At 56.3% G+C, this 27,089-nt stretch overlaps 4 protein-coding genes across 6 annotated transcripts; 3 read left to right on the forward strand and 1 right to left on the reverse strand.

Moving 5' to 3' along the window:
* Positions 1-48: 48 nt before the first annotated feature.
* On the forward strand, positions 49-4,648 carry CNTD1 (cyclin N-terminal domain containing 1). Of its 2 annotated transcripts, none has more exons than XM_030508507.1 (7): positions 49-349; positions 420-495; positions 703-877; positions 1,845-2,007; positions 2,453-2,597; positions 2,987-3,083; positions 3,512-4,648. In XM_030508507.1, exons 1-7 carry the CDS (start codon positions 178-180, stop codon positions 3,671-3,673), a joined length of 990 nt encoding a protein of 329 aa, XP_030364367.1. In that variant the 5' UTR covers positions 49-177; the 3' UTR covers positions 3,674-4,648. The 2 variants fall into 2 exon arrangements, with proteins under 2 accessions (XP_030364367.1, XP_030364368.1); XM_030508508.1 differs by having other exon boundaries at positions 79-349; positions 4,090-4,648.
* On the reverse strand, positions 4,521-8,931 carry BECN1 (beclin 1). Its single transcript, XM_030508471.2, has 11 exons — positions 8,618-8,931; positions 8,470-8,537; positions 8,326-8,384; positions 7,851-7,941; positions 7,541-7,677; positions 6,985-7,179; positions 6,625-6,771; positions 5,937-6,086; positions 5,791-5,851; positions 5,207-5,349; positions 4,521-4,911 (listed from the first exon to the last, which is right to left on the reverse strand). The coding sequence occupies exons 1-11, from the start codon at positions 8,742-8,744 to the stop codon at positions 4,743-4,745; spliced, it is 1,347 nt and encodes a 448-aa protein (XP_030364331.1). The 5' UTR covers positions 8,745-8,931; the 3' UTR covers positions 4,521-4,742.
* Positions 8,899-15,137, forward strand: PSME3 (proteasome activator subunit 3). The gene is made up of 11 exons (XM_030508533.1): positions 8,899-9,129; positions 9,527-9,559; positions 9,837-9,899; positions 10,386-10,490; positions 10,800-10,848; positions 11,445-11,557; positions 12,195-12,263; positions 12,473-12,540; positions 12,692-12,746; positions 12,960-13,046; positions 13,496-15,137. The coding sequence occupies exons 1-11, from the start codon at positions 9,088-9,090 to the stop codon at positions 13,574-13,576; spliced, it is 765 nt and encodes a 254-aa protein (XP_030364393.1). The 5' UTR covers positions 8,899-9,087; the 3' UTR covers positions 13,577-15,137.
* A 2,036-nt stretch (positions 15,138-17,173) lies between these two features.
* LOC115617635 (membrane primary amine oxidase-like) lies at positions 17,174-26,828 on the forward strand. 2 transcript variants are annotated; one of them, XM_030508404.1, is made up of 5 exons: positions 17,174-19,062; positions 23,014-24,128; positions 25,155-25,440; positions 25,633-25,762; positions 26,220-26,828. In XM_030508404.1, exons 1-5 carry the CDS (start codon positions 18,611-18,613, stop codon positions 26,502-26,504), a joined length of 2,268 nt encoding a protein of 755 aa, XP_030364264.1. In that variant the 5' UTR covers positions 17,174-18,610; the 3' UTR covers positions 26,505-26,828. The 2 variants fall into 2 exon arrangements, with proteins under 2 accessions (XP_030364264.1, XP_030364263.1); XM_030508403.1 differs by lacking the exon at positions 17,174-19,062 and having other exon boundaries at positions 22,090-24,128.
* The last annotated feature ends 261 nt before the right edge of the window (positions 26,829-27,089 follow it).

Here is a 27,089-nt window from a genome sequence, read left to right on the forward strand (position 1 = left end):
TGCGGCGGAGGCGCGCTCTGATTGGCGGAGCGGGGCCTCGGCACCGCGCGGGCGCTGAGGCGCGGCCGGTCCCGGTTGTGCTCCCGGGCCCCGGCACGGCCGGTCCCGGCGGCTCCCGGGCGCCGCCGGCGGGGACGGGGCGCTGCGGTGCCGTTGGAGTATTTACCGGAGCGGGCAATGGGTTCCCGGGTGCAAGCGGCATCCCGGTGCCGTGACTCGGGCCCCGCCTTCGGCGAGGTGTCCCCGGAGGTGATCGAGGCTGTGCTGGTCCGCCTGGCCACGGAGAACGAGCGGCACCTGAGCGAGCTGCCCGAGGGGGCCGGGTGCTTCAAGGAGGCGCAGATCGTGGGTGAGGCCCGGCGCGGCTGGCCGGGGCGGTCGGGGCTGCGGCAGGGGGTGACTCTGCCCTTCCCTCGCAGAGTTCGTGTTCCTCCTGTCCGAAAAGTGGCGCCTGGACCAGGCGGTGAGGTACCAGGCGGTGGAGTTACTCGAAAGGTAACGACCGTCCCGAGTTCTTTGTCTCTCTCGCGTGGTCCCGCTGTGCGTGCCCCGGACCACTCACTCAACCCTATGGTGTGTTTTGCAAGCCCAGAGCTTTGTCTCTTTGCTCATTTAGTTCAGATTTCGAGCTGAATCCGGGCAGAACCGCTTCTCTTCCTTAGCAGAAGAGAGCTGTTTTCTGAGCAGTTCTGGGTTTCATAGGTTTCTGATCAAGCAGGTGGAACAAATCTCTAAGGCCTCTGGAAAGAGCACGAAAGCCCGTGAGCAGGGGGGAGGCAGCAGCCGGAGCTCTCTGGAAGATCAGATCTGCAACACGTTTGTCCTGCGGCTCGTGTCGTGCGTTCAGCTCGCGAGCAAACTGTCCCTGCACTACAACGTAAGCCCAACAGACCTGTTCCTGGCGTGGTTTTTAGCAGTGCAGTAAGTTCTGTGGTGCACTCATGCCTCTTAAAAAGAAGATTAGAAAGAAAGAAAGCCATGAGAGCAAGCAGGGGCTGGAGCAGCTCCCGTGTGGAGCCAGGCTGAGAACATTGGGGCTGTTCAGCCTGGAGAAGAGAAGCTGCGTGGAGACCTCAGAGCAGCTTCCAGTGTCTGAAGGGGGCTGCAAGGATGCTGGAGAGGGACCTTCATCAGGAACTGTAGTGATAGGACAAGGGGTGATGGGTTCAAACTGAAACAGTGGAAGTTCAGCTTGGATATAAGGGAGAAGCTCTTCCCTGTGAGGGTGCTGAGGCGCTGGCACAGGGTGCCCGGAGAAGCTGTGGCTGCCCCATCCCTGGCAGTGTTCAAGGCCAGGTTGGACACAGGGGCTTGGAGCAACCTGCTCTAGTGGAAGGTGTCCCTGCCCATGGCAGGGGGTTGGGACTGGATGATCTTAAGGTCCCTTCAACCCAAGCCAGTCTGTGATTCTCTGATTTCCTCTTTGAAAGATATTACTGATCACACAATGCAAAGTATATTGAAATGAAGACCTAAATTTAGGTTGAAACATTTAGGGCAGATGAGTTGTCACTTGTCAACTAGCAGTTTGCTAGGAAATGTTCCCAGTGTTGGGGGGAAAAAAGTACAGGCAGTGGGGACAAGTCAGTCTGTGGTTGTTGAAAGCTGTGTGTCTGCAGGGGTGCACCCTGCCTGGGGAGGGATTGTGGAGTAGAGGAAACCTCGGGGAGAGAAGGCCTGAACTGGAGTTAATGCCAGCTCAAAAGAGGAGTTAGGTTAGAGAGCCATGGGAACTGCAGTGGCTCCGGCTGCAATCCAGTGGGAGGAGCAGAGCAAGGAAGTGCTGGCTTCTCCCTGCTGCCCAGGAGCTCGTTTGTCTTTTTTCGCCTCTTTTTCCTCCTCAGAGAGTTAACAGTGACACAGCTTTGAAGTTTCTGCAGTCCCTGAAGTACTCGTACACGAAACAGGAGCTGCTCGAGTCGGAACTTGCTGTTCTGAAAACTCTGCACTTCCAGGTCAACGTCTCGACTCCTTTGGCTTACGTGGAATTGCTCCTGGAGGTCCTGGGTAAGAGGATTAAGAGGAGAGGATGGGAAAAGGGTTTTTGAGAAGTGTAATAGAGCCATCACTGGTTTGAACCAGAATGGCTCCTATTACAGATTTTGGCGTATGGTGCATTCAGGTTATTCAGGGCTTTACTTTTTGGGTGAGGTCTTTGTCCTTACTTGAATCTGATGAGTGCTGTTGGACAGCCAAGCATGATGTGTTCAGTAGAAGAATTAAGAGTTTAAAACTCCCAAAACCTAATGTAAGAACACGTTTTCTGCAAGTGCCCAGGTCTGAGAACCTGAATTTAGGACTGAGTGAGATGATATGAGCTTGGGAAAGCCTGTGGCACTCAGAAACAAGGGGCAGGTGGCACCAGGAACCTCCATCCCTGGCTCGCGGCTTCTTTCTAACCCAGTTCCGTGACTCGGGACGTGGTGCTGACCCCGTGTGATCTCTGTGCTAGGGTACAACGGCTGCTTGCTTCCCACCAAGCCCTTACATCAGATGTGCATTCAGCTCCTCGACTTCTCCTACCTTGCCCGAGATGCCATCTACGACACTCTGTTGAAGATCGCCGTCGAAAACTCCACACCAAGCAATCTGCAAGTGTGAGTAGCTCCCGTGGCTGGTGCTTTAAATGCTACTTGAAATGAAAACACTAAAAAAACCCTTAAGAAATAGTAGCATAATTCCCATGATGCCATTTTTGGGGGGCATGTTTTTAAAAACAATAATTCTGGGGGGCTTTCAGCATTGTTTCTTGAGCTTAATGTACCAGTTCAACGTTTTTCTACACAGGTGCTGTAGGGGCAAGCTAGGGAAATGTTTAATGTAACCATAACCCCCCCAGCTTTAGCACTGTTCCTTAAAGTTAACAGCATCAGGCTTGCTTTGGGCTGAGGGGGTGAACACGTGCTGTGTAGCCCTGCCAGAAGCAGGTGCTTGTGAACTGCAAAGCTGCCATCGATGACACCAGAAGACCCTTTTATTTCTGCAGAGCAAAGTTTTTGACAGTGAAGGAAGATTTCATGCTCTTGGCTGTTGGAATCATCAGCACAAGCATGTTCGTGCTAAACCCTGGGTACTGGCAGCAGGTACAGTCACTTCTAAAGGTGTTGGCTCCATGTGGGTTGTTGAAACGCAGCAGGAAGCGTGTGTGAGGGTGTTGGAAGGCTCCTGCTGGCACTAGTGTGAGCGTGTCCTCACGCTTCAGTGTCTCCACAGCCAGAACAAGCCCCATGCAGGTGGAGAAGTAATCCCATGGGCCTACTTCACAGCCTGTAGCTTTTTCACCTCTTCAGTAGAAATGATTAAAAAACAAATGCAAAACAAACATAAAAACCCCCTAAACCAAGCAAACAAACCCCCAGCCACATAGAAAACGTACTGAGAGGCTTCACCTTTGTTGAAGCGTGCCCATGGAGCACTGGTATTCCCCTTAGATTTGCAGGATTAAGAAGTCTGTCTGTAAATGAACATCTCTCAGGCACTGTTTGTAAGTAGCTCTCTTGGTGTTTTTAAGGTTGTGGAGCATTTGAACTCCATCACTGGCATCACTTCCCAAAGCATACTAGAATTTTCTTACGCGCTCCTGAAGCAGATCATTGGCAGCACCCCTCCGAGGCAGCGCTACAGGAGCTGTGGAACAAAAGCTCTGGAGCACAGAATTGGGCCTCTTCAGTAGAGCTGCCTGCCCCGGGGCAGCAAAGCACTGCCACTGCCCAGAGCACCCCACGCAGCTGGGGTTTGCTTTTCAACACCAGCGTTAGTTAGAAAAGCTCCTTTCAGGCAACCCCCCAGTGCTGTGAAGGGAGGCATCGGGAGCCAAGTGGCATGTAGAAATAACCTCTTTGGGCAGACAAAGCTTTATTGTAAGACCTACATCAGCTTAGGTATGAATAGAAGTTTCCTTGAGTAAGGAGAGAGCTCTGAGGAGTCATGCTCTGACAGGCAGTGAGGTGCATGGTGTGGTCATGGCACCAGGAGCAGCTCACAAGCCCATTACACAGGGCTGTACTTTCTAGTTGCTGCTGCTTTAAAACTAACTCCTGTCTCAAGCAGCCGGGATGTTCCCGTGTCCCCCCTCTGCCCCCACCCCAGCAGGCAGCTGCCCACCCGTGTGGTCAAAGGGACGACCCCCCACCTTGGAAAGCGACTGTCGCGATAGCAGAGGCGTGCCCGGCCCATGTCATGTGGAAGCACTCTCCGTGTAGAACAGTGTTTTATTATTGACTGGGCGCACCTCGAGGCGAGGAGAGGCTGCAGGAAGCATCACAAACACCAGCACCAGCACAGCTAACAGCACTGGAGGCAGTATCAAACCTTGCTACGTTCAGCGGCACAAAGCGCTGACATGACTTAGAATCCTTTATTTCAGAGGGCAGTTCCCGTGAGCTCCTCCACGTTCCTCTCTGTGTTTGTCACATTTCACTTCTCTAACCTGTGTTCAGCTCTAACAGTGGTATTGAACTCACCCCTCTTTGAAGTTCAGCAGTGATTTCGATCTACAAACCTCAAAGTACCAGTTTAGCATTGATTTAATAGCTGACTTTTTATTCGGTTCAGCTCCATGACAGAACTTTACATATTGCTTTTCTATCTACTACTTGTAATAATGGTCGTTTCAATAAAGTGTCTCGTGGATTTTTGGTATTGTAAACATTTTGTACTGGTTAATATTAAGAGACATCTTGATGTGACACTCTCCGGCGGAACACAGACACTGCAGCTGCCAGGACGAGTTCTTCCCGTGGTTACTTGTTATAGAACTGGGACGAGACCCAGGCAAGACCCCACTTCAGGTTAGTTAACATGAATTTTAGTGCTTTTGTCCATTGCTCTTCAGAGTTAAATTGTGTTTTAATAGAGTAAGAGCCACCGCTGCCACCTGTGTCTTCAATCTTTCCTTTCTCCACGTCCATCCTGGGTCATACAAAGCTTTATTAGTGCATTTCTAGCGCAAGCTTTTCATCTCTGTGTGGCATTTCAACCTGACATTTATGTTATTCTGTGTAAAAGTACTTTTCAGTGAAATCTAGCAAGCCTCAGCTCTTCACCTGAGGAACAGGCTTTAAATTCCAATTAAACTAAGAGCAAACGGGGTAATCTCGCACATTAAAAAGACCACGGGCTGACCCCAGGGCAGGACTGGGTCAGTCACTGCTGTGTGGGGCTGCACACGAGGTGTTCACTCGCTGTGTCAGGCAGCAGCACTCACCTGTAGGGCAAACAAAACCGAGTTTCCCCCTTCTCCACTTCCTCTTTAAACTGCTGCACGCAGTCCAGGAACGCCACCATCGCGTGGTCAAACTTATTGTCCCAGAAGAACCTCAGGCCTCCAGAACAGTACAAGGGAAGCTCCTGGAAAAGAGGTGGGTTTCAGCCACTCCCGTTTAGGTACGGTCATTGCAGCTCCTTAGTCCTGTGTGAGGCTTAAATTTGTCCTGGGATCCTTAGAAATGGTTTGTGGCACGTAGCAACTGTGGCTTATTTTGTTCTGTGGTTAGTGCCTGCTATGTACAGGCTTGGGTTCCTCATCACCAACTACCAGCCCAAACCACCTTCCTCTGACCAGTGGCTCCAGAGTGTTGTTTTTAACCAGGTGGCAGGAAGAGGAGCTTGACACAGGATATGGAATTACTAGATTAGATGCGAGTTATTACATTAGACACTATGTTGGAGAAGTTGGGGCAGGTAGTTGTCCTGTACCAAAGATTCATAAAAAGCTTAAGTTTGTCTTGTGTGACCGGGGCTCTGGGGCATTCAAGGTCAATGCCCTGTGACTTGTGTGGAGTCTCTTACCTTTGATTTGTCCGTGAGGGACTCTAAATACGAGTGGTTGCCATATGGTACAAGACGGTATCTGAAAGGAGACAGGATTCACAAGCAGATGAGCCCAACTGTCTCTATCTGGGCCAGAAGCAAAAGGTGTGTTACATGGCACATACCTTTGAAACTTCAGGCCCATTTTGTTAGCAAGGGCATGGAGCAGCAGCACAGTCTGCCCCCAGGCAGCGTTGATCTCATTCCATTCTACAGGAACGCTGGGGAGACGGCCAAGTCTGAAGTTATTTATTGTGCCAAACTGACCACTGTGCCTGTGATAAGAGGAATTATAAATAAACTGTTGGGGCAGGAACAGCTTCTGGCAGTAAAGTGTGTGAGGGCTGAGGTGCAACAGCCACCCCCCCGTGCATGGGGAGCTCAGCAAAGGGGGTTTGGGGCTCTGGTTAAGAAGTGTATGTAAATAGCAAGCCCTTGTTATCTGTTTATCATAGAATCCCGGAATGGTTTGGGTTGGAAGGGACCTCAAAGCTCCTCCAGCTCCAACCCCTGCCACGGGCAGGGACACCTTCCACTAGAGCAGGTTGCTCCAAGCCCCTGTGTCCAACCTGGCCTTGAACACTGCCAGGGATGGGGCAGCCACAGCTTCTCTGGGCACCCTGTGCCAGCGCCTCAGCACCCTCACAGGGAAGAGCTTCTGCCTCAGAGCTCATCTCAATCTCCCCTCTGGCAGCTTAAACCCATTCCCCTTGTCCTGTCCCTACAAGCCCTTGTCAACAGCCTCTCTTCAGCTTCCTTTAGGTAACATGTGACCCCGTTAGTGCTGCCCCTGCCCCGAGCAGCCCCCGGTACCAGATGTGGAAGGTGGCGTTGAACACGTTGGTTTTCTTTAGTTTATCCAGCTGCATCTGGGCATAGCGCATCTGGTTCTCCACGCTCTTCAGCTCATCGTCCAGCTCCAGCTGCTGCCTCTTGAATTCACAGTATTCCTTCTGATACCTTTGAACAAAAGCAAGACAACAAACGTCAAGTGCTTTTACAGACAAGCGATTTCTCTCCTGGTACTTGAGGGCTTTTTTGGCCGCACCGACTCCAGTTTTGCAGAGACCAAGCCACCTGCACTTGGCTGTTACTTACAGCTTTCTCCGTGTTATAATCTCCTTTATCTGTTACTTCAAATCCCTGCCATAAGCTGAGCTGTAGGTCACTCACTGAGCTTCCTCCTGCTCCAGCCGCTCCGCCTCTGCCCGCACTCTCTCGAAGTCTTCAGCCACAACCTTGCGATTCTTCTCAACGTCCTCCAGCTCCTGGATCAGCTGCTCTTCTTCCAGTGCAAGCTCCTTCAGTTCCATTTGCAGCTTCTCCTTATCATCCTCATTCATTTGTTCCAGGATCTCCAGACACCTCCTAAAGGAGAGCGCCAGGATTACCAACCCAGGGATGCTGGGAGGCTCCTGCTCTCGTTATTCCCAAGCTCTCTGTGTTGCTCCTGCACCATGAGTCAGGAACACACAGAGCAGGGGAGCGAGATGGTGACCGAGGGCTGCTGCTGCCTGACAGGAACTGTCTCTGTGGAGCCTTTGCCTGCACTGGAATGCCATGGTTGGTCCTCACGGACCTCAGCTGGAGAAGCTCTTACCACGAGACTCTCACAAGTCAAAGGAAACCCCAAGTGCTCAAGTCAGGGATGTCTTGGTGACCACGGGAAGGCTCTGGGCTTTCCCCAGCCTAAAGCTGCTTGGTCCCGGGCTGCCTCCAGCTCACTCACTTGTAGTTCTGGCACTCGTTCTCCGTGATGTTAAGCTGCGTGTCCAGCTGGTCCAGCAGCGTGTCCGTGCACTCCTCACACAGAGGGTGATCCACGTCTGTCTGCCCAGACATGATGTCAAAGAGGTCGCCGGTGACCTGCGGGAAGCGTTTGCCATCAGGTCGAGTGAAGCCGCGGCTGCTGCCGGCTCCTCACCCAGGACTCACCAGCAAACCCACGGCGAGGCCAGTGCTGCACCTCCCAGAGCACCCAGACCCAGCGATGCTCTGCCTCAGGAGCCCCCGAACTCACCAGCTCACAGAAAACTTGCCTTCAGTCTGCGGCTGAGGTTTTCCATGGTGCCGCCATCCGACGCCTCCCCGATGAGCGTGAAGCTGTTGGCACTTTCTGTGGACATCATTCTTGGAAAGAATTTAACGGAGAGCTGAGCGCCGGGGAGCTGGGCCCGGGGCTAGGCTCAAACCTGAGCCTGGTTTAAGAGGCAGAAGGGATGATCACAGGATGGGAGGAGCTGGATTTTTGGGTGAGCTCTACCGGGGCGGTGGGTTGGGTTCACCCGGAGGTACGGGGCAGCCCCGGGCAGTGACACACACCCGGGAGAGCCCGAGGGAAACAGAGCTCACCCGGGACCGGCTGCTACGTGCAAGGCTCAGCTGGGCCCCGCCGCCGGGGGGGGCCCCGTTCCGCGGGTGGGGATGGGATGGACAGGACCTCATTTCCCGGGGCCTCCCGGCAGCTGCGCTGGGGGCGGACCGGGCCCGTCGGGAGCGCGGCAGCGGCCGTACCTGGCCGGCGGGATGAACCGCCTGGACACGCCATCCTGCCGGTTCTCCGCGAAGGCTTCCTGCGGGACAAGCGGACACCGTCACCGGGAGGGGGGGGGGGCCGTAGGGATACCGCCCCCTCCGCCGCGCCCGCTCCCGCCGTACCTCCGTGAGGCCGCTCTCCTCTTCGTGCGCGTCCCCGGGCCGGGCAGGGGCGGCGGCCAGCAACGGGGCTGCGGGAAGAGAACGCGTTACCCGCGGCCGGGCCTGGCCCGCCGCCGCCGCCCCCGCCCCGCCCGCCGCCCCGCGGTACCGGTGAGCTCCTGGATGGTGAGGCGGTCCAGGATCTTGAAGGAGGTGTCGAGCTTGAGCGGCTGCCCGCAGCGCTGGCACACGAAGCTGACCTGCGCCGTGCCGCCGGCCGCGCGGCTGCCCTCCATGCCCGCTCAGCCCCGCGCCATCGCCGGCCGCCGCGCGGCGGATGTGACGAGTGGCCCACCCCCGCGAGGCGCGGTCCTGGCAGGGGTGTAAAGGGAAGGAGAGGGTGTGTGTAAGGGGAGGGGTGTGGGTGTGCGGAAGGAGGCGGCCATTTTTCCGTTGAGCGGCCAGGACCTCGCCGGCGGCGCGTGCGCGCGGCGGCGGGAGGCGCGCGCGGCTAATCGGCGGGCGCGCCAGCGTGAGGTCAGTTCCGGTGGTGGCGGCGACGCCGGTGGTGGGGCAGCGGCAGCGCGGCCCCCGCGGCATCACCCGGACCGGACCGGACCCGCCCCGCCCGCCGCCGCCATGGCCTCGCTGCTCAAGGTGGACCCGGAGGTGAAGCTCAAGGTGCGCGCCCCGCCGCCGAGTCACCCGCGCTCCCGCCGCGCCGGGCCCGGGCCTCGGGGCGGGGCGGCCCCGCTGGCTTCAGCGCGGCCGTTGGTCGCTGAGCACGGGCCTAGCCGTCGCCGCTGCACCGGGAGGGCGGGCGCGGCGCTGGGGCTGCGAGGCCCGGGACCTGCCCCTCCCGCCAGCCCCGGTGGGCGCTGCCCGGTGCTCGGTTCCCCTCGTGCTGATGGACGGGGCTCCGGGGCCCGGCCCGCGCGGGGGGAGCAGCGCCTGGCGCCCCCGGCTCGGTGCCGAGCGGCTCGGTCAGCTCCCGGTGCTCCCTCGCAGGGCGGGAGCTGCCCCCGCGGGGTCGGTGTGACTCGGGAGCGACTGAGCTGCTGCTTTTCTCCTTCTGCAGGTTGACTCCTTCAGGGAGCGGATCACGAGCGAGGTGAGTGTCCCCCTGCCGCTGCCCCCGGTGGGACAGGGAGGAGCCCATCGGGGCCGTGTCCCTGAGACCCGGCTGCGATTTGAGCCTGTCCAGCAGCAGCCACCAGCCGCGGCGAGGGGCTCGAGCCTTGTGCTCTCCTGGCCCGGTCTCACCCTGCCTTAGTGCGGCAGCAGCCGCAGAACTCACGTTCTCTCCTGTTTCCTGCCTCTGGACAGTTGATTTCCTGTGGGTGGGAACCTCGCAGCGCTGTTTCACGTCATTATCTGCTCTTTCTCAGGCTGAAGATCTGGTGGCAAACTTTTTCCCAAAGAAGCTGTTAGAACTCGATGGGTTCCTCAAGGTAAGAGACGTGTTGTCCTCTCTATCCTCTTTCATCTCCCGGCTGAGCGCTCACAGCACCGTGGCAGGTCCTGCCCTGTCATCGTGTGTCTTTCACCCCGTTGCACAGGGGCGAAGCGGCGGCTCGGTTGCCTGCGTGCATTTGAGTGCTGTTGGCTCTAGAGGGGGTGCTTCCCCTTCCAGTTTTCTTTGTGTGATCACCACATTTATCTTTCTTACATGTTTGGCTACGTGGGGCTGTGCTGTGCTCTCACATGGCTCCAGCCCTGCAGGCAGTTGATAGCTTTGATCCAGGCTGGAGCTGGCACGCTGCTCCTGGGTGGAGGGAGGGCTCCTCACAGCCCTATTGTTGGACCCTTTCTTTTTCATTTGTCCTTATTTTATAGTTGGATAACAGGGAGGGCTGAATCTTTTGTCTTCTCATTGTGTTTGGTGTGACGGAATTTCTTCACTCATTATTAAATAACAAATCTGCTTTATTTTCCAGGACCCTATCCTGAATATTCATGATCTCACTCAGATCCATTCGGACATGAACCTCCCAGTGCCTGACCCAATTCTTCTCACAAACAGCCACGATGGACTGGATGGGGTAAGGTTACTCTCTTGGCTGTGATCCCTTCTTCTCTTAATTAAAACTGCATGGCTTGCCCTGTGCTGGAGTAGGGTACGTTCTCACTCAGTAACAGGCTGTGGCTCTCCCAAAGGCTTTTAGGAATTGATCTCTCAAGCCTGAGAAGTCTGCTGGAGGTAATGCTGTGCTCTGCAGTCCTCCTTTGCTTTTAAAGAAGGATGCTTAGATCCAGGCGCGTAGCAGAGGCTCTGAGGTTTTCCTTGTTTCCTTTGGGACACTCTTGTAGCTCACGAGTAGTTTGTGAGTAAAACGTTTTATGTATTTTAGCCAAATATGAAAAAGAGGAAGCTGGAGGACCGCGAGGAGACCTTTCAGGGTAAGAGTCTCCACGTCTCTTGTGTTGCTGCTTGCACCCTGAACCAGTGCTCCGTGCCCTGGGGATGTGAAATGGCATGAACCCCACTTGCCCTGTCCTGACATCAGCCGCTGCTCATGCAGACTTGTCCCCACAACCTCCCCAAGCTTGACCTACAGTTCTGCTGAGGAGGAGTCAGGTTCCAGCTCTCAGAAGCATAATTAGGACTTCTCTGATAGATATAAGTAGTACTTGCTTGAGCTTGGCTTGCTGACAGAGGCACCTCGTCTCCCTGTGGCTCTCCTTGTCTGGAGGAAGATGCCAGGCTTTGGATTAAGCTGAGGCACAAACGGCTCACACACGTGCAGCAGGGAAATCCTCTGTGCCCAGGCTCAGCAGCCTGGAGCTCCTCAGTGCCACGTTCTCTCTTCTCCTTCTCTTGTGGTAACTGCTGTCATCCCATGTCACGTTTCCCCTTCCCTGCAGGTTAGCTATAGCCTGGCTCTGTGTCCACAAGCCTTTGCAGGAGATCAGATGCTCAGGTGGACCTTTGGTCTGATCCCCTGGTGCAGCTCTTCCTGTGTGTCCTGAGAGGTGTTTTTCTCCTCTGCTGGTAGGTACCAAAGTGTTTGTGATGCCCAACGGGATGCTGAAGAGCAACCAGCAGCTGGTGGACATCATTGAGAAAGTGAAACCAGAAATCAGGCTGCTTATTGAGAAGTGTAATACGGTGGGTATGAGCGCTGGAGCGAGTGGAAGCAGGAGGATGGAGGCAAAGCTGCTCTGGGTGGAAGGAGCCGACCCCTCTGTGCTCTGTGGATGAGGAAAGGCAGGATTTGTATTGCAGTGGCTGAGTGGCTGGGGGTAGGTGTAGGGAAATAATCCTCGAATCCCAGCTTGGAAGGGACCTCAAGGATCATCTGGTCCAACCTTTCTACGCAAAGCATGACCTGCAGTAGATATCCCAGCACCCTGAGCAGCTGACTCTTAACAGTGTCCAGTGTTGGGGAATCCTCCACTTCCCCGGGGGGATTATCCCAGCAGCTGATGGTTCTCATTGGGAAAAACTCCTGTGTCCAGTCAGAATCTCCCCAGGAGTAACTTGTTCTCATCACCCCTCCTCTTCTCCATGTGAGGCCTTGTCAAAAGAGAGTTCACTCTTCCTTGTAGCCACTGTTTAAACACTGGAATGTGGGGGTAAGGCCTCCGCAGAGCCCTCCCTTCTCCAGGCTGAACAAGCCCAGCTCTCAACTTTGGATCATCTTTGTGGCCCTTTTCTGACCCCTCTCCAGCCTCTCCATGTCTTTTTGAGCGCGGTCTCTGTGGAGCTGTTGGTATTGATGAGTGTTGTGATCTCTCCACCACAGGTCAAAATGTGGGTGCAACTTCTCATTCCCAGGATAGAAGATGGAAACAACTTTGGTGTTTCTATTCAGGTGAGGCACTGCTGGCTCTGCGGCCTGCTGCAGGACCTGTGCTCCAGGGACAGAGATCTCTTGGCTTCCTCTGAATCTTCCATGTGATAGTGTTCTGTCAGGTTTTAAAACCCCGGCCTGAGCTTGACATGGCACTGCTGAGACATGTTGCTTGCAGAGCCCTCGTGAGCAGTCTCGTGAAGCTAATGGCTTCCTCCTCTTCCCTGCAGGAGGAAACAGTTGCTGAGCTTCGAACTGTGGAGAGTGAGGCAGCGTCCTACCTGGACCAGATTTCTAGGTAGGCATGCAAGGACAGGCCTCCTTTGTGGGAGCCCCTTGGGAAAGGGAAGTGCTTGGGGAAGGTCCTCCAGCTTTTCTCAGGCAGCTTGGGCCTCAAAAAGATCTTGGTGCTATTCATCTGACCTTCAGTCTCTCCCTCTTCCTACCAGATATTATATCACAAGAGCAAAGTTGGTTTCCAAAATAGCCAAGTACCCTCATGTGGTAAGTGAATGGGGAAGTGGAGATGTACGTGGTACATGCTGCTGCTTTTTGGGACTCTTTGGGCTGCTTCATCACTCTCCTTTTTGGGCTGAGGGCCTTGAGGGGCAGGGAGGGATCATGCAGGGGTGCAGGACATTGCGTTAGAGGAGAGCTGAAGGGGGGCTCCCTTGGTGCTGGGGAGGCAGCGCTGGGCTCAGCCTCTGCTCCCTGCAGGAGGACTATCGCCGCACCGTGACCGAGATCGACGAGAAGGAGTACATTAGTCTGCGCCTGATCATTTCAGAGCTGAGGAATCAATATGTAAGTGGAAAACTGGAGCTCGCCCTGGCTCCTTGGCAGGAGAGAGCCCTTGTGACCCTCCTGCCCTGCCCTTTCCCTGGGGGTACACCCGCTCCTGTCTCCTCCCCGCTCTGCTCTGGCTCTGATGAGAGGAGCCGACTGTCACCTCTCATGGGGACGCTGGTGTCTAGCACAAAATATTCCTTCCACCTCTGTGGAGTGCTCCTGAACTCTTCCTGCGGTACAGGCTATCCCTGGGGTCCTTAAAGAATCCTTTTCTGTGTTACAGGTAGTGGCTTCTGCACAGTCTGGCTGAAAGAAGCCCTTACCTTAAACTGGGGGTGTGATTGCATGCAGGGGGTGAGAGTAGTGCCGACATGAGCTATGCTGCTGCTTTAACCAGGGCTCGTTGTGAAGGCTGAATGCTGCATCACCTCACCCTGTCTGAGTCCTGGCCTCCCTTTTTGCAGGTCACTTTGCATGACATGATCCTTAAAAACATCGAGAAGATCAAGAGGCCTCGGAGCAGCAATGCTGAGACCCTCTATTAAGTGTCAACGCTTGAACTTGAGAACTGTTCAGTCAACTAAAGACCGTCATTGCCTTGGTTTGTTACGTGACTATCGAGATGGGAAACTGGCTGGAAATAGTATCGCATTCTTAGTTAAACTCTAAAGAAACTCTTGCCTAGTTTTGTGATTGGTTTTGTTCAGGTCTCAGGAGCTCTCCCTCCCTCTAGTAACTGGTACCGAGAAGGCCGTGCTGCTTTGGGGTGCCCTAGAGGCTACTTCAGAGTGAGAGCACCAGCCAGGCAGGAACATTCCTTCATGCCTTTCTTCCTACCTGAGTAGGAGCGACACTAGAGACCAAGCCCCTGTCCTGCCCCATCTCTTAGCTGGGGTCTGGGAGCGGGGCAGATAGAGCATGCTGGGGTGGTGGTGCACTGAGGGAGAAGCTGGCTCTTTGCTGCTGGGCCCCTCTGCTGCTGGTGCTGTGCAAGGACGGGGGAACCTGCCCCTCCTGGCCCTGGTGCTGCTGTGTGCTCTGCACTCCTTTTCTGGCTCTCTCCTGCCTCAGCAGAACCTGCCCCCTCTCCCTCTGCCTTGTCGGTTCTGGCTAGATCAGTGCAGAGCAGCACAAGGTGGTGCTTGAAACTCAGCTGGTCACTGTCCCAGCTGGTCAGGAGCTCGGGTGGCTTCTGCCCCTGCTTGTGATTTGACTTAGAGCCGCTTTCTTGGCTAAACCCAACGTTACTCACACACGTCCTATTGCCCCTTCAGCATGAGAGGAGGGAGGGGCCCCAGGGCCGATACTAGCTCCTGGTAGTCTCCGCACGTGCTCAGGCTGAGCCCCGCTGCCCCCGGCAGTGCTCCCGCGGCAGCCGGTGCTTGGGGGGGGGATGGCTGGTGCCCACCCGCTCCCGTGGCAGACCCTGTAGCCCTTCCCCTGCAGAGGCCGTGCTCGTGTGCCTGGGGACTCCGCCGGAACGTTTCATGGTCCATTACAAACCCCTTTGGGAATGACTGGTTGTGTTGCATCAGTTTTTGTGTGTGGCAAGGGGGCCCAGAACGCTGCAGGCTCCAAAATTTTCTTATTTATAGTATTTCTACTTAAGTCCCCTCTTCAGGGAACGTGAAATCATTTGTTTCAGGAACCTCACTGTTTCCCAGGTCTCGCTGTTACACCTGTATATTCTTATTGTGCAGTAGCCTTAATAGTTGTGTTCCCCCCATTGTAACAACAGTGACAAATGGAATGAATTTTCTCCCCTCTTTTTTTTTTTGTTACTTTGGTTTTTTGTTTCTTCTGCTTCCACCTCTAAGAGCCATGTTGTCTCTTGCTGGTTTCCCAGGGATTTGCCCCGAGTGTGGAGGGCTGCTGGCCCTTGCTATAGACTCTTCTGTTGTTGTTTGTAGTAAGTCAACTCTTAGTCTTCCCGCTAATAAATATTCAGTAACAAACCAACTGCATTCTGGCTGCTGTCTGGGAGCAGCACTTCCCCTTGTGTTTCTTTGTATTGATTCCTTTTCATTTGTTGGGCTCTCTTTGCCAGATGAACGTATGTAAACTTTTACCATGTCAAGAAATTAAAATAAGGTACTTGGAATTCTTCTAAGGTAGCCCCTTGTGTGTGATGCTGAGCTCCCAGGCTGCAATTGTGCCGGTCCTGCCTTTCCCACATCCAGTTGCTCCTTCCCTGCATTCTCCTCATTCCTCTCTGTTGTAAACTGCTCTACACTGCTCTGTAGTTTCTCCTCCTGCAGCATGCCTTACTCTGGGTCCATGGTTTTGTGTTTGAGCTGCTCTGACCCACCTCAGCCCAGTGTGTGGGACTCGGGCACCTCGAGTGGTTTGTGTGGTGTCTCCAGGAGGCTGCAGCCTCCAGTGCTGCGTGTGTTCCGTTACTCTCCTGCCTGCTCCGTGCCTGTGGTGCCAAGGGAAGGGCTGTCCCTGGCCTCCGTGTCTCCTGCTGCGGGAGACTCGAGGACATGCTCCTGCCTCCACTGTGCTGCTGGGGCTGGGAGAGTCCTGCTGGTGCCCAAGAGGCAGGAGCTGGGCTGGAAGCCAGGAGCAGGGGGGGGTTTCTTGTCCATGACCCTCACCCCTCAGTGCAGGGTTTGTGCTGTGCTCTCCAAGTGGCAGTGCTGCTGTTGGGGCTGTTCACGGGTGACATCCCAGCTTCTACAGAGGGACTGTTAAACTTTGGGAGGAGAACAAAGGCACAGCAGTTGGGTGCAGACGCAAACGCTGCCGTTCGCAGCCGCACTGGGGAAGGGGCAGGCAGTTCCCACTGTTCTGCTCTGCAGGAGCTGACCCTGTGAGATGAGGGAATGGGGTGGGAGTTTTCCAAAGGCTGAGGTCTGCGCTGGGGCGTGCTTCAGACTTGCCTGTGTTGGGAGTGTTGGCACAGGGTTTCCTGTGCTCTTCTCTCCCAGCGTCTGGCAGTCCTGGAGTTTCCTCGAGACAAAAGCTGCCTGTCTCTGGTTTTGGTTTCTGTAGATGTCAGAGGGTGTTTTTTGCCCCCTCTACCTCTCTGTGCAAGCAAAACCCAGCAAACTCTCTCCTTGCTTTGTCTGGGAGACGTGTGCAATTCAGTAACTGTAGGAGGCACCGATGGGCAGCGTCCAAAAGAACTGGGAGCCAAAATAAACACCAGGAGGATGTGAATTCTCCATATCAGGTGTGGGCCGGGGCAATGGGCTGTGGGAAGAGGTGTGTGCACCAAACAGGTCACGAACAAGTCATGCTGCTGTTTGGGAGACGTGGTTAAAGCTGCCTCAGGCTTCTTTTGGAGAAGGTACACGAGCATCTCAGTGCTGTGGCCCTTAAAGATCTCTGATTGCTTCCATCAGGATGGTATTGGCACAGGTTTCCTGGCTCTGCAGGCTCTGTTAGTTACTCTGCTTCCTGAAATTCCTACTGCAAGGTGCAGATGGATGTAGGGCTGTTCTGTTTGCTCTGAAACATTGCTCCCAGCAATCACAGGCTGATTCTTGTGGTGCTTTGCAAGTCCTCATCTTGAGAAGCGCGGCAGAAATGGACAGTGTTGGATAACGTGGTATCAGACACGCACCCACGGCGCACACCCTGCAGCCCTGTCCTGCAGCCCTGGGTGTGTGCTGTGGGTTGCTTTGTCGTGGGGATGTCATTACAGGTCAGGGTTTCTCTTTCTTTTCCAAAGCCCCGACATGCACAGAACTGGGGCTGTTCCCACACTTTATTTTCAGACGTCTCCCAGGCGAGCTGCAGGGTTGAGTTGTGATTTGTGGGGCACTAAAGCCTGTGGAGTTCATCCAGTTCTTTAAACTACTGCTGCGCTGCTTAGAAAATGACCATCTGTAATTGCAGCCTCTGCCTTGACCTTTAGGGACTTGGGATGCAAAACCAAGAGGCAAAGTGAAAACTGGAGGCTCTGCTCTTTGTGTCGGGGGGTGCCAATGTGAGCACTGTGCGTGCAGCCTCGGCTCGGCTCTGTGGGTGCCTGTTGGTGCAAAGCACTTGTGGAATCCCTGGGAGACACAAGGTCTGTCCTGCCTCTGCTCTCACCGGGGTAGCAGCACATCCATCCTGTGCTGGGTGAAACAGATTCCCTGTTCCAGGCTTACACCAAAAGGGAATTTTTCTTCCAGGCCTACCCCTAGGTAATGCTCAAAGCTTTGACTTCATGGATTGAAAGACTGACTTGGAAATCAGCGCTTCTTTGCTTAATTTGGGGCTACTCAGAGGCATTCTGCCACTGGGGGCCGGTTGAGGAGAGCAGGGTACCTCTGAAACCTGTAGCTGCTGCATCCCGTGTGGCCAAGGCTCCCTCCTCATCTGTCCCATCTCTCCCCATCACTTGTGTCCGTGCCCTCCTCTGGCACCGCCGCCACGTGAACCGGGCGCTGCGGCTCTGCCGGTGCTGGCGCAGCGGCCGGTGAGGCAGCAATGACACGTTGCTGGCATGGAACGGGCGTGCGTGTCCCTGCCCTGCACAGCTGCAGCCTGGGCTAAAGAAGGCTGAGGCTGCCTGTGGTGGTGAGGATAATGGAGTGTGTCCTATGGCAATGTGGCCTCCTGCCTACCAGTGTGGTGTCTGGTAAGCACGGCCGGGAAGCTGTCGGGAGGAGGATGAGAAGGGCCAGGGTGAGGTGAGGTGAGGCTGGCAGCAGGAGTGGAAATGTTGGGTTGAATCTCCAGCCATGGTTCTCTTGGATGCCTCGTGCTTCCCAGCACCAGCGGGGACAGGCAGGGATTGTAGCAGTCTGACCCCCAGCCTCTGCCGCGTGGCAGGACGAGCCCCAAGCCCTGGATGCCATCGGCTCCCCCGGTGCCACAGGTTGGGGTGGCTTTGTCCTTGAGGGAACTTCTCAGGAGCTGCGCTTCAGTCCGTCTGTGAACTGGAAGCAGAGACAAAAGCTGTGAGGGCTTGTTTCAGTGGAATGAATGAGTTCATAACTGCTCAGAGGTGCGAACTAAGAGCTGGTTGTTCACAGCACACTGGTGCCTGAATCTCATCCCGAACTACATCTCTCCGTGCCTGCCAAAGCTGTTCTACTACTACACAGATGATGTGTTCTCAGCAAAGGCTTCCGTGTGGAAGATTTAAAAAATAAATAAATAAAAAGTAACTGCAAGCTTGGAACGGTGCTGCCAGGGACTGTTTACAAGGAAGCAGCCTGATACACAAGGAAATGCAATGAGTTGCAAAGAGGTGGAATTCTACAGGAGGGCAACAATTCCCAGCTTGTCAGAGCCGTGCAGAGGCCGCAGCCACCTCGGGCTGACGACAGGAGCTCTGCTTTTACAGGCAGCCGCAGGAAGCGAGGTTGGACTGAACGAGTAACAGAGTTCTGTGGAGCTTGTCTGAGTCACTGACCCTGCATCTCCACCGGTTCTTTCAGACACTGCTTAGGGAGGACAGAGGAGGCTGCAGCTGAGAGATCTGCCCTTTCTGGTCACCACCAAGTTCGGATCTCCTCCCCTGGCCTCTCCCAGTCCTTTGTACTCACCCTGCTCATCCATCCAGTGCAGCCTAAATTGACTGAGCAGCAGCTGGAAACCCAGCTCCGTGCTGCTGTGAGAGCCTGGGGACCAGCAGAGCCATGAACGTGAGAACCGCGCTCGTGCTCCTCGCGCTGGCTTTAGCCACCATATTCGCGTTGGTCTGTGTGCTGCTGACCAGGGGCAGGGCCCCCGGCGCCTGCCCGCACCAGCCGCCGGCGCAGGAGGACCCCGACGATGGCCAGAGCCTGGTCTTTGCGGACCTGACCCCCGCGGAGCTGGCGCAAGTGGTGCGGTACCTGCAGGGACACCTCGGGCTGCGGCTGGTGGACGCCGCGCGCGCAAACCCCTCCGACAACTGCATCGCCTCCGTGGAGCTGCAGGTCCCGGCCAAGGCAGAGGCGCTGCGGTTCCTGGACGGGGCAGGGGCTCGTCCCCCCCGCGAGGCGCTGGCTGTGCTGTACCTTGGGGACCAGCCGGACCCCAACGTCACCGAGTACGTGGTGGGGCCGCTGCCGACGCCGGCGTATCACCGGGACGTGACGGTGCGCAGGTACGGGGGGAAGGTGCCGTACCACCGCAGACCGACGCTGGCTGTCGAATACAAGCAGCTGGCCGGGTTTTTAAAAAGCCAAGTGTTCCCTGCAGCTCCGTCCTTCATGCGTCAAGTGATGGAGTACGATGGAGGCAGCCTCGCAGCCCTGACGGCCGCTCCCCGCGGGTTCCAGTCTGGAGATCGCATCACTTGGTTCGCCTTGTTTCAGAATGTGAGCGGGTTCTTCGTGCACCCGCTGGGGCTGGAGGTGCTGGTGGACCACAGCAGCCTGGACACCTCCCGCTGGGCAGTGAGCAGGGTCTTCTACAACGGGCAGTACTACGGGGACATGGTTCAGCTGGAGAGCGCCTACATGCAGGGTCGCATCAGTGTGGAGAAGGTGAGGAGAGCGCCGCGGGACGGGGACTTCTCGTCCATGAAGCCCCGAGCGCCTTCGGCTGCGCTGTTCCCTTTGCAGTACGAGCCGCAGGGTCCCCGCTACAGCGTCAGGAACAACCACGTCCTCTACCAGGCCTGGAGCTTTGCCTTTGGGATGAGCGTGAGCACGGGCCTGCACCTGTTTGACATCCGACACAAGGGGGAGAGGGTTGCCTATGAAATCAGTGTGCAAGAGGCGCTGTCAGTGTACGGCTCCAACTGCCCGGGAGGGATGTCCACGAGGTACATGGATGGGAGCTTTGGCATCGGGCACTACACCTCCCCCTTGGTGCGAGGGGTCGACTGCCCCTATTTAGCAACGTACGTGGACGTGCACTTCCTTGCTCATTCTCAGGTCCCTCGAGTTAGTAAAAGTGCCCTCTGCATCTTTGAGCAGAACCTGGGCTCCCCGCTGAGGCGCCACTACTCCAACCTGGAGTCACTCTACTACGGGGGGCTGGTCAACTCTGCTCTGGTCATTCGGTCCATTGCAACCGTGGGCAACTACGACTACGTGTGGGACTTCATCTTCTACCAGAACGGGGCCATTGAAGGCAAGGTCCAGGCCACGGGGTATGCGAGCTCATCCTTCTTCCACGGGGATGGCCTGAGATATGGCAATAGGGTTTGGGAGCACACACTGGGTACGATACATACCCATTTCATCAACTACAAGGTGGACTTGGACGTGGGAGGTAGGTCTGAGTCTTTCTTTACTGCCTGCCATTATTCTGGTAAACCCCGATGCTCTGGGGCATTGCCTCCTGTCTGTAAAGTCCCTCTTAAGTAACTTCTGGACTCTGCCTTTTCACTCCCTCATCCTCTTCTTTCTCTGCAGTATCATTCCTATGTATAGAGCAGCCTGTTGAGGTGATGGGAGTTGAAGCAGTGGGAATTGTCTGGGAGCTCCATGTCCAGGCCAAGGAAAGTATGAAGGTAGCAGCTGAAAATTGTTTGTGTTTCCTTGAGGCCTCCGCCTGGCACGGTGTGTGTTGCCGTAGGCACAGCCCCATCTGCAGCCGGGAGCAGATGTTGATGCCCGATGCTGGTCTTGCTGCTCTGGTAACTTGGGGAAGTCCTTTTTGTCCCTCGACTGCCCAGCGTGAACCGGGCAGCGGGACTGGTGCTCTGCAGGGCTCAGCTTGTGCAGCTCCGTCCTGCTCCTCTTTTGAGGAAACACCAGTAAGCTGGATCCCAAGTCTGGGGCTGCGAAGCCGCTGTAGTGAGTCAGTGGATTCCCTTTGCTCCTGCTCGGTCACGGGTTTTGGCTGCGGATCCCTGTGGAGTTACGTGAGTGCAGAGCAGCCCCTTGCTGCTGGCTGGGCTGAGCAGTGAAGTGCTGGCATCTGCCCTGCGAGCCTCAAAGGACTTTGCTTCCCCTTAAAGGCCATTGCAGTGGTTGCAGCCTGGGGAGGTGCAAGGGCAATGCTGGTGCCGGGGCACAGACCGGCGGCGTTTGGTGTTAGTGAAACCGGCTCCTGTAAAACGTAGGGAGAAGAATGTGTGTCCAGTGCAGCTGCTCCAGCGTCCCCTCTGGTACCTGCCTGTGATGCCGTGGTTCGTGTGGCCTTGAAAGGAGCTGCTGCCGTCGTTACAGCCAGAAGCAGGCTGGATGCTGGTTCCCTTCCTGTGAGCGGGGCTCGGAAACGTGCTAAGATACAGTTCCTGCGTGGTGGTGATGCTCAGCTCAGCTCCCTGCTCTGCTTCCAGACCCTGAGCCCCGGCTGCTGCAAAATGCTCTTGAGAAGAGTTGCGTGAAAGCCCAGACCCGTTCCCCAGCGAGGGAGGGCAGCCCTGTCCCAGCAGCAGGGCTCAGCAAAACTGCAGCACAGCAACAATGGGGCATCCCCCACATGGGCTGCTTGGATCCTCATCCGAGGCTGGTGTGGGACCTGCAAGGAAAAAGGGAAATTATTCCCTGGCCAGAAGTGAGAATGAAAACTGAAGTTCCTAAATTAACGTGATCACAAGTGCTGAGTTGATCCAGTGATTTCAGCCCCAGCCCAACCCTCCCATCTGTGCCTCAGACTGTCCCCACTAGAAGGGAGCGACATGGACCATGCTCCCACGCGCTGTCCTTGGCTCTGGTGGAGCATCGCTGCCGCCTTGCATGGGGCCACAGTGGGACCAGCCTTGTGGACACTAGTGCCTGTGCAGGAGCAGCCTCCTCACGCTGCAGTGGGGTGGCCCCGGCCCCTGCTCACTGCTCTTCTTGCAGGGAAGGGCCATCGTGTGGTCCGGAGTACGGAACAGTTTCCTGACAGTGACCATTTCTGTCTGGGACAGCTTGTGTCTGAGGATCACGTCCTCTGGAGCAGGGATGGGATGGCTGAATGGGGACAGATTTGTCCTGCTGGTCATCCTGCAGCCTCTGCTCTTCCTGGTGCAGCAGCTCCAGGCGCTGCCTCTTGCTTGTGATTGCTCCCAGGGGTTTGGTGAGCGCTGCTGGTTCACACCAGGGAGCTTCCTCCTGTCTCGGGTTGTCTGCCCATGGCTGGAGCCAGGCTGGAGCAGCCGTGTCCCTTCCCGCAGGGCTGGGAGGGATGGGGAGTGGTGACAAGGAGAACTGGCATGTGTAGGTGCCGAGGAGCTGCTGGTCCTGGGCTCTCCTGGAGTGCCATTTCTTCAGGGGAGCAGGGATGGCCCCAGGGCACCGGGGTGCAGAAGGACTGACCTGGCTGAGCTTCCCCCCATGGCATCGCTGCGCTCCCACAGGAGACGGGATGGGGTGTCTTGGGAGACATTGGAAGAAGCAAATGCCCCTTGGGCAGGCAGAGGATGGGGCTCTGTGGTGTCACCCTGCAGCAGAGATACCCATCAGTAGCTGGGAAGTGAGTCAGGCACCGGCTCCGTGGTGGCTTCCTCGGGGTGTCTGGGGTGGGGAGGAAACAGGCTGAACTGGCTGGGACCTGTGATCTCCTCTCAGCCCCATGCAACCTCCAGGCTCCATCCCCACTTCACAAGAGATGCCTTTACGCCCACAGATGGCAAAGGCATTAAGAGCCTGGTCTGCAGGAGAGAGACGTATTCTGGATGCTGCAGCCAAACCCCGCACGCAGGCTCTGAGCTTGGAGAGATGAACCCCAAACTAGCCTACGTGCTACTGCTGGGGGCTGCGGTGGTGATCTTCGCTCTGTCCTGCATGCTGCTGAGCAGGGGCAGGCGATCCCCCAGCTGTGAATCCCAGCCCCGCACCGAGGAGGAGACGGGATCCACGAGCCAGAGCCTGGTCTTTGCGGACCTGACCCCCGCGGAGCTGGCGCAAGTGGTGCGGTACCTGCAGGGACACCTCGGGCTGCGGCTGGTGGACGCCGCGCGCGCAAACCCCTCCGACAACTGCATCGCCTCCGTGGAGCTGCAGGTCCCGGCCAAGGCAGAGGCGCTGCGGTTCCTGGACGGGGCGGGGGCTCGTCCCCCCCGCGAGGCGCTGGCTGTGCTGTACTTTGGGGACCAGCCGGACCCCAACGTCACCGAGTACGTGGTGGGGCCACTGCCGACGCCGGTGTATCACCGGGACGTGACGGTGCGCAGGTACGGGGGGAAGGTGCCGTACCACCGCAGACCGATGCTGGGCAGTGAGTATGGGCAAGTGGGAGCTTTCTTGGAGACGGTGGCATTTGCTGCAGCCCCGACCTTCCTGAAGGAAGTCCTCGAATACGACAGCACCAACGTGGTGTTTCAGAGCTCAGCCCCTCACGGGTTCCAGTCTGGAGACCGTAAGTCCTGGTTCATCGTGCTTCAGAATGTGAGCGGGTTCTTCGTGCACCCGGTGGGGCTGGAGGTGCTGGTGGACCACAGCAGCCTGGACACCTCCAGCTGGGCAGTGAGCAGGGTCTTCTACAACGGGCAGTACTACAGGGACATGGTTCAGCTGGAGAGCGCCTACGTGCAGGGTCGCATCAGTGTGGAGAAGGTGAGGAGAGCGCCGCGGGACGGGGACTTCTCGTCCATGAAGCCCCGAGCGCCTTCGGCTGCGCTGTTCCCTTTGCAGTACGAGCCGCAGGGTCCCCGCTACAGCGTCAGGAACAACCACGTCCTCTACCAGGCCTGGAGCTTTGCCTTTGGGATGAGCGTGAGCACGGGCCTGCGCCTGTTTGACATCCGACACAAGGGGGAGAGGGTTGCCTATGAAATCAGTGTGCAAGAGGCGCTGTCAGTGTACGGCTCCAACTGCCCGGGAGGGATGTCCACGAGGTACATGGATGGGAGCTTTGGCATCGGGCACTACACCTCCTCCTTGGTGCGAGGGGTCGACTGCCCCTATTTAGCAACGTACGTGGACGTGCACTTCCTTGCTCATTCTCAGGTCCCTCGAGTTAGTAAAAGTGCCCTCTGCATCTTTGAGCAGAACCTGGGCTCCCCGCTGAGGCGCCACTACTCCAACCTGCAGTCACTTTACTACGGGGGGCTGGTCAACTCTGCTCTTGTCATTCGGTCCATTACAACCGTGGGCAACTACGACTACGTGTGGGACTTCATCTTCTACCAGAACGGAGCTATTGAAGGCAAGGTCCAGACCACAGGGTACACGAGTTCATCCTTCCTCCATGGGGATGGCCTGAGATATGGCAATAGGGTTTGGGAGCACACACTGGGTACGATACATACCCATTTCATCAACTACAAGGTGGACTTGGACGTGGGAGGTAGGTCTGGGTCTTTTCTCTCCTTTGTGCCATCTCCGAGTATTTTTAGACTCCCAAAACTGGACGTTTTTGGTCCTTACACAGATTTTTCTGTCCATGTGTGGGTGGGAGGGTGTGCTCACACAGAGCTGCCTCCATGCTGTTCTTAGAGCAGTGAAAAGCTGCTGTGATGCAGGGTAGGTTCCCCCTCTGCCCGTTGCAGTCACCCCTCGATGCTGTGCAGAGCTGTGGCTTCCTGGGCCGGTAAACACAGCGCTGGTGCCTGCCCATGGTGGGACGGGTCCTTCCCCTCCTGCCCGGGCACAGACCCTGCCCCTGTCCTGAGCCCCACATGGTGACAGTCAGGGTCGATCAAGCTGTTCTGTTGGGATGTGCTTTCATTCTTGCTTCCTGGAGCTGCCTTGAGCTGTTTCTGCTGCAGGGGTGTGATGGGGCAGAGGGGCAGGCGCTGAGCATGTGGCAACTGCAGCAGCAGCTCCAGTTTTCTCTGTCTTTGCCATCTTGTCCCTGGCTTTATTTGCTCCTGAGCCTCTCCTGTTGCTTTAAGCCACTGTCTCAACCCTTTTCTTTGTGGAAAGACCTGAACTGTGCAGCAGTGCTCTAGTTCTGTGATGTGCAAATGTGCTCCAAGCCTGGGCTCTTCCTGGTGCTTTCCAGCTCACAGGACACATGCTGATGAGCACAAATACAGTGCCTGGCTCATCAGGCACTTGAGTTAATTAGACTCTGCTTGCACTGGGAAGCAAACCTGTTCTTCTGCACTGGGATGGGGCTCCCCTCCCGTCCCTTGCAAAGGGCGGGAGTCCCCATGGGTGGTGGTGTTGCCTGGGTCGGACAAAGCTACAGCCGTACAGCCGCAGATAAGTGCACACATCATGGAGCAGTGGAGCTGCAGAGCAGTAACTGCTGTCATGGGCAGGAGCCGGTGCTCGGAGCCTGGGGTGCAGGTAGTGAGGATGGGGAGATGTCCATGGGGAGCAGGGGACTGCTGGGATGCTTCTCAGTGACATTGCTTTTGCTTCGCAGGAGTGAAAAACTCACTGGTGGCCCATGACATGGCCTTTGAGATGGCGCGGGCTCCCTGGAGCCCGGAGCAGCAGATCGAGCGGCCACGACTCACCAAGAAAGTCCTGGACACAGAGGACCAGGCTGCCTTCCGGCTCCAGGCAAAGATGCCCAGATACATCTACTTCGCAGCCAACAGCAAAAACAAGTGGGGCCACCAGCGTGGCTACAGGATCCAGGTCATCAGTTCTGCAGGGGACCATGTCCCCGAAGCCAGCTCCATGGAGAGGGCCATCAGCTGGGCAAGGTCAGGCTGCTCTGACTGGGGCAGCAGGTTCTTGGAGATGCCCTCAGGCCCACTGTCTGGGAAGGGTGTTCCTTGATGGGGAGGCACAGGGCAAATGCTCTCCTGGGCTGGGGTTACTCTGTGGGAGCAGGGAGGTGGGTTTAGCTCTGCCCTGTCCCAGGGCGCTGCTCCCATCTCTTGTCTTCTCCTCAGGTACCAGTTGGCCGTCACCCGTCGGAAGGAAGAGGAGCCCACCAGCACCAGCATCTACAACCAGAACGACCCCTGGACACCCACCATTGCCTTCGCTGACTTCATCAACAACGAGACCATCACCAACGAGGTGAGCCGGGGTCCCCTGGGCTGGAGCTGTGGTACCAAGCCCCAGAGCTGCCTCAGTGGGCTCAGCTGGGAGAGGAAGGGTGTTTGAGCATCCCCTTTGCTGTGTATCTGCTTGGTGCTTTGGTCAGAGCGCAGAGGTCAGCGTGCAGAGCAGGAGCTTGGTTCTCCCTGTGGAGAAATGCAGGAAAACATCAGGAAAATCTCTGTGGGCCCAGAGCTTGGCTGCAGAGCTCAGGGCAGGGCCCTTTCTGCTGAGTTGGCACCTACAGCCACGGCTGTGGGCAGGTCTTTGGGAAGGGAGGGGATCTTTCCCTGGAGAGGGGAGCTCGCAGTGTGGGAGCAGCCGGGCTGGTTCCCCTCCTGCTCTCCTGTAGCTTTCCATGGCCCCTGGGCAGGTTCTGGTTGTTGCTCTGCAGGGTTCTGAAATAACCATGGTCTTGTGGCTCCTCCCTGCCTAGGACCTGGTTGCCTGGATCACTGCTGGGTTCCTTCACATCCCGCACTCGGAGGATATTCCCAACACTGCGACAGTAGGAAATTCAGTTGGCTTTCTCCTGAGACCCTACAACTACTATGACCTGGACCCCTCGATATACTCGCATGACGGTGTGTTTTTCACCAGTGAGCAGGACTTCACGGCGTGTGAAGTCAACCCTGTGGCATGCCTGCCCCAAACTGCCTCTTGTTTGCCAAACTTCCCTCCGTTCACCTATGATGGTTTCCAAAATACGAGCAGGTTTTAATGCTAGAGGACAGTGCTGGGGGACACAGAGACACCAGGTTGACTCTTCTGTCTCAGATTTCTCAGTTTTTTGGTGAAGTTGTCTCAATTTCCAGTTGTGCAATGACTTCACTTTTTATCATTGCTTTAAGATAGTGCTCTGTAAAAGGGAAGCATGATCTTCCTGGCATGGTGCTGCATGGGAAGTCTATATGAGCTCTGTTAATTGCTGAATTTGAGTCTGTTGCAGAGGGAAAGCGAGGAGAAACCCCTGTTCCTCTGCTGTAGAAGCAAGCGCTGTGTAGTGCCTATCTCAGGCTAAGAAAATGAAAATGGTTCTGGTCCAGTGCTCTCTTCGAGTGTCTCATTCTATGACTCACAGCAGCGTCTGCTGCGGGGGTGCTGCGGGGTCTCTGCCGTGTTTCCTGAACCCGCAGACCAGGCTCTCGGTGTCCGGGTATGGGATGGTCCAGGGGTGGGCTGGGGAGTGCCGGGGCTCGGGGGGAGGCTGAGACAGAGCCAGGGCCTGCTTGGGCTGCAGGTCCTGAGCTCTCACTGCGGGGTGCAGAGGAGACTGTTGCAGGAACGTGTCTCGTGGGTCCCTCTG

The sequence above is a fragment of the Strigops habroptila genome, chromosome 19 (assembly GCF_004027225.2).
Source record: "Strigops habroptila isolate Jane chromosome 19, bStrHab1.2.pri, whole genome shotgun sequence".
In the NCBI taxonomy this organism is placed as follows: Eukaryota; Metazoa; Chordata; class Aves; order Psittaciformes; family Psittacidae; genus Strigops; species Strigops habroptila.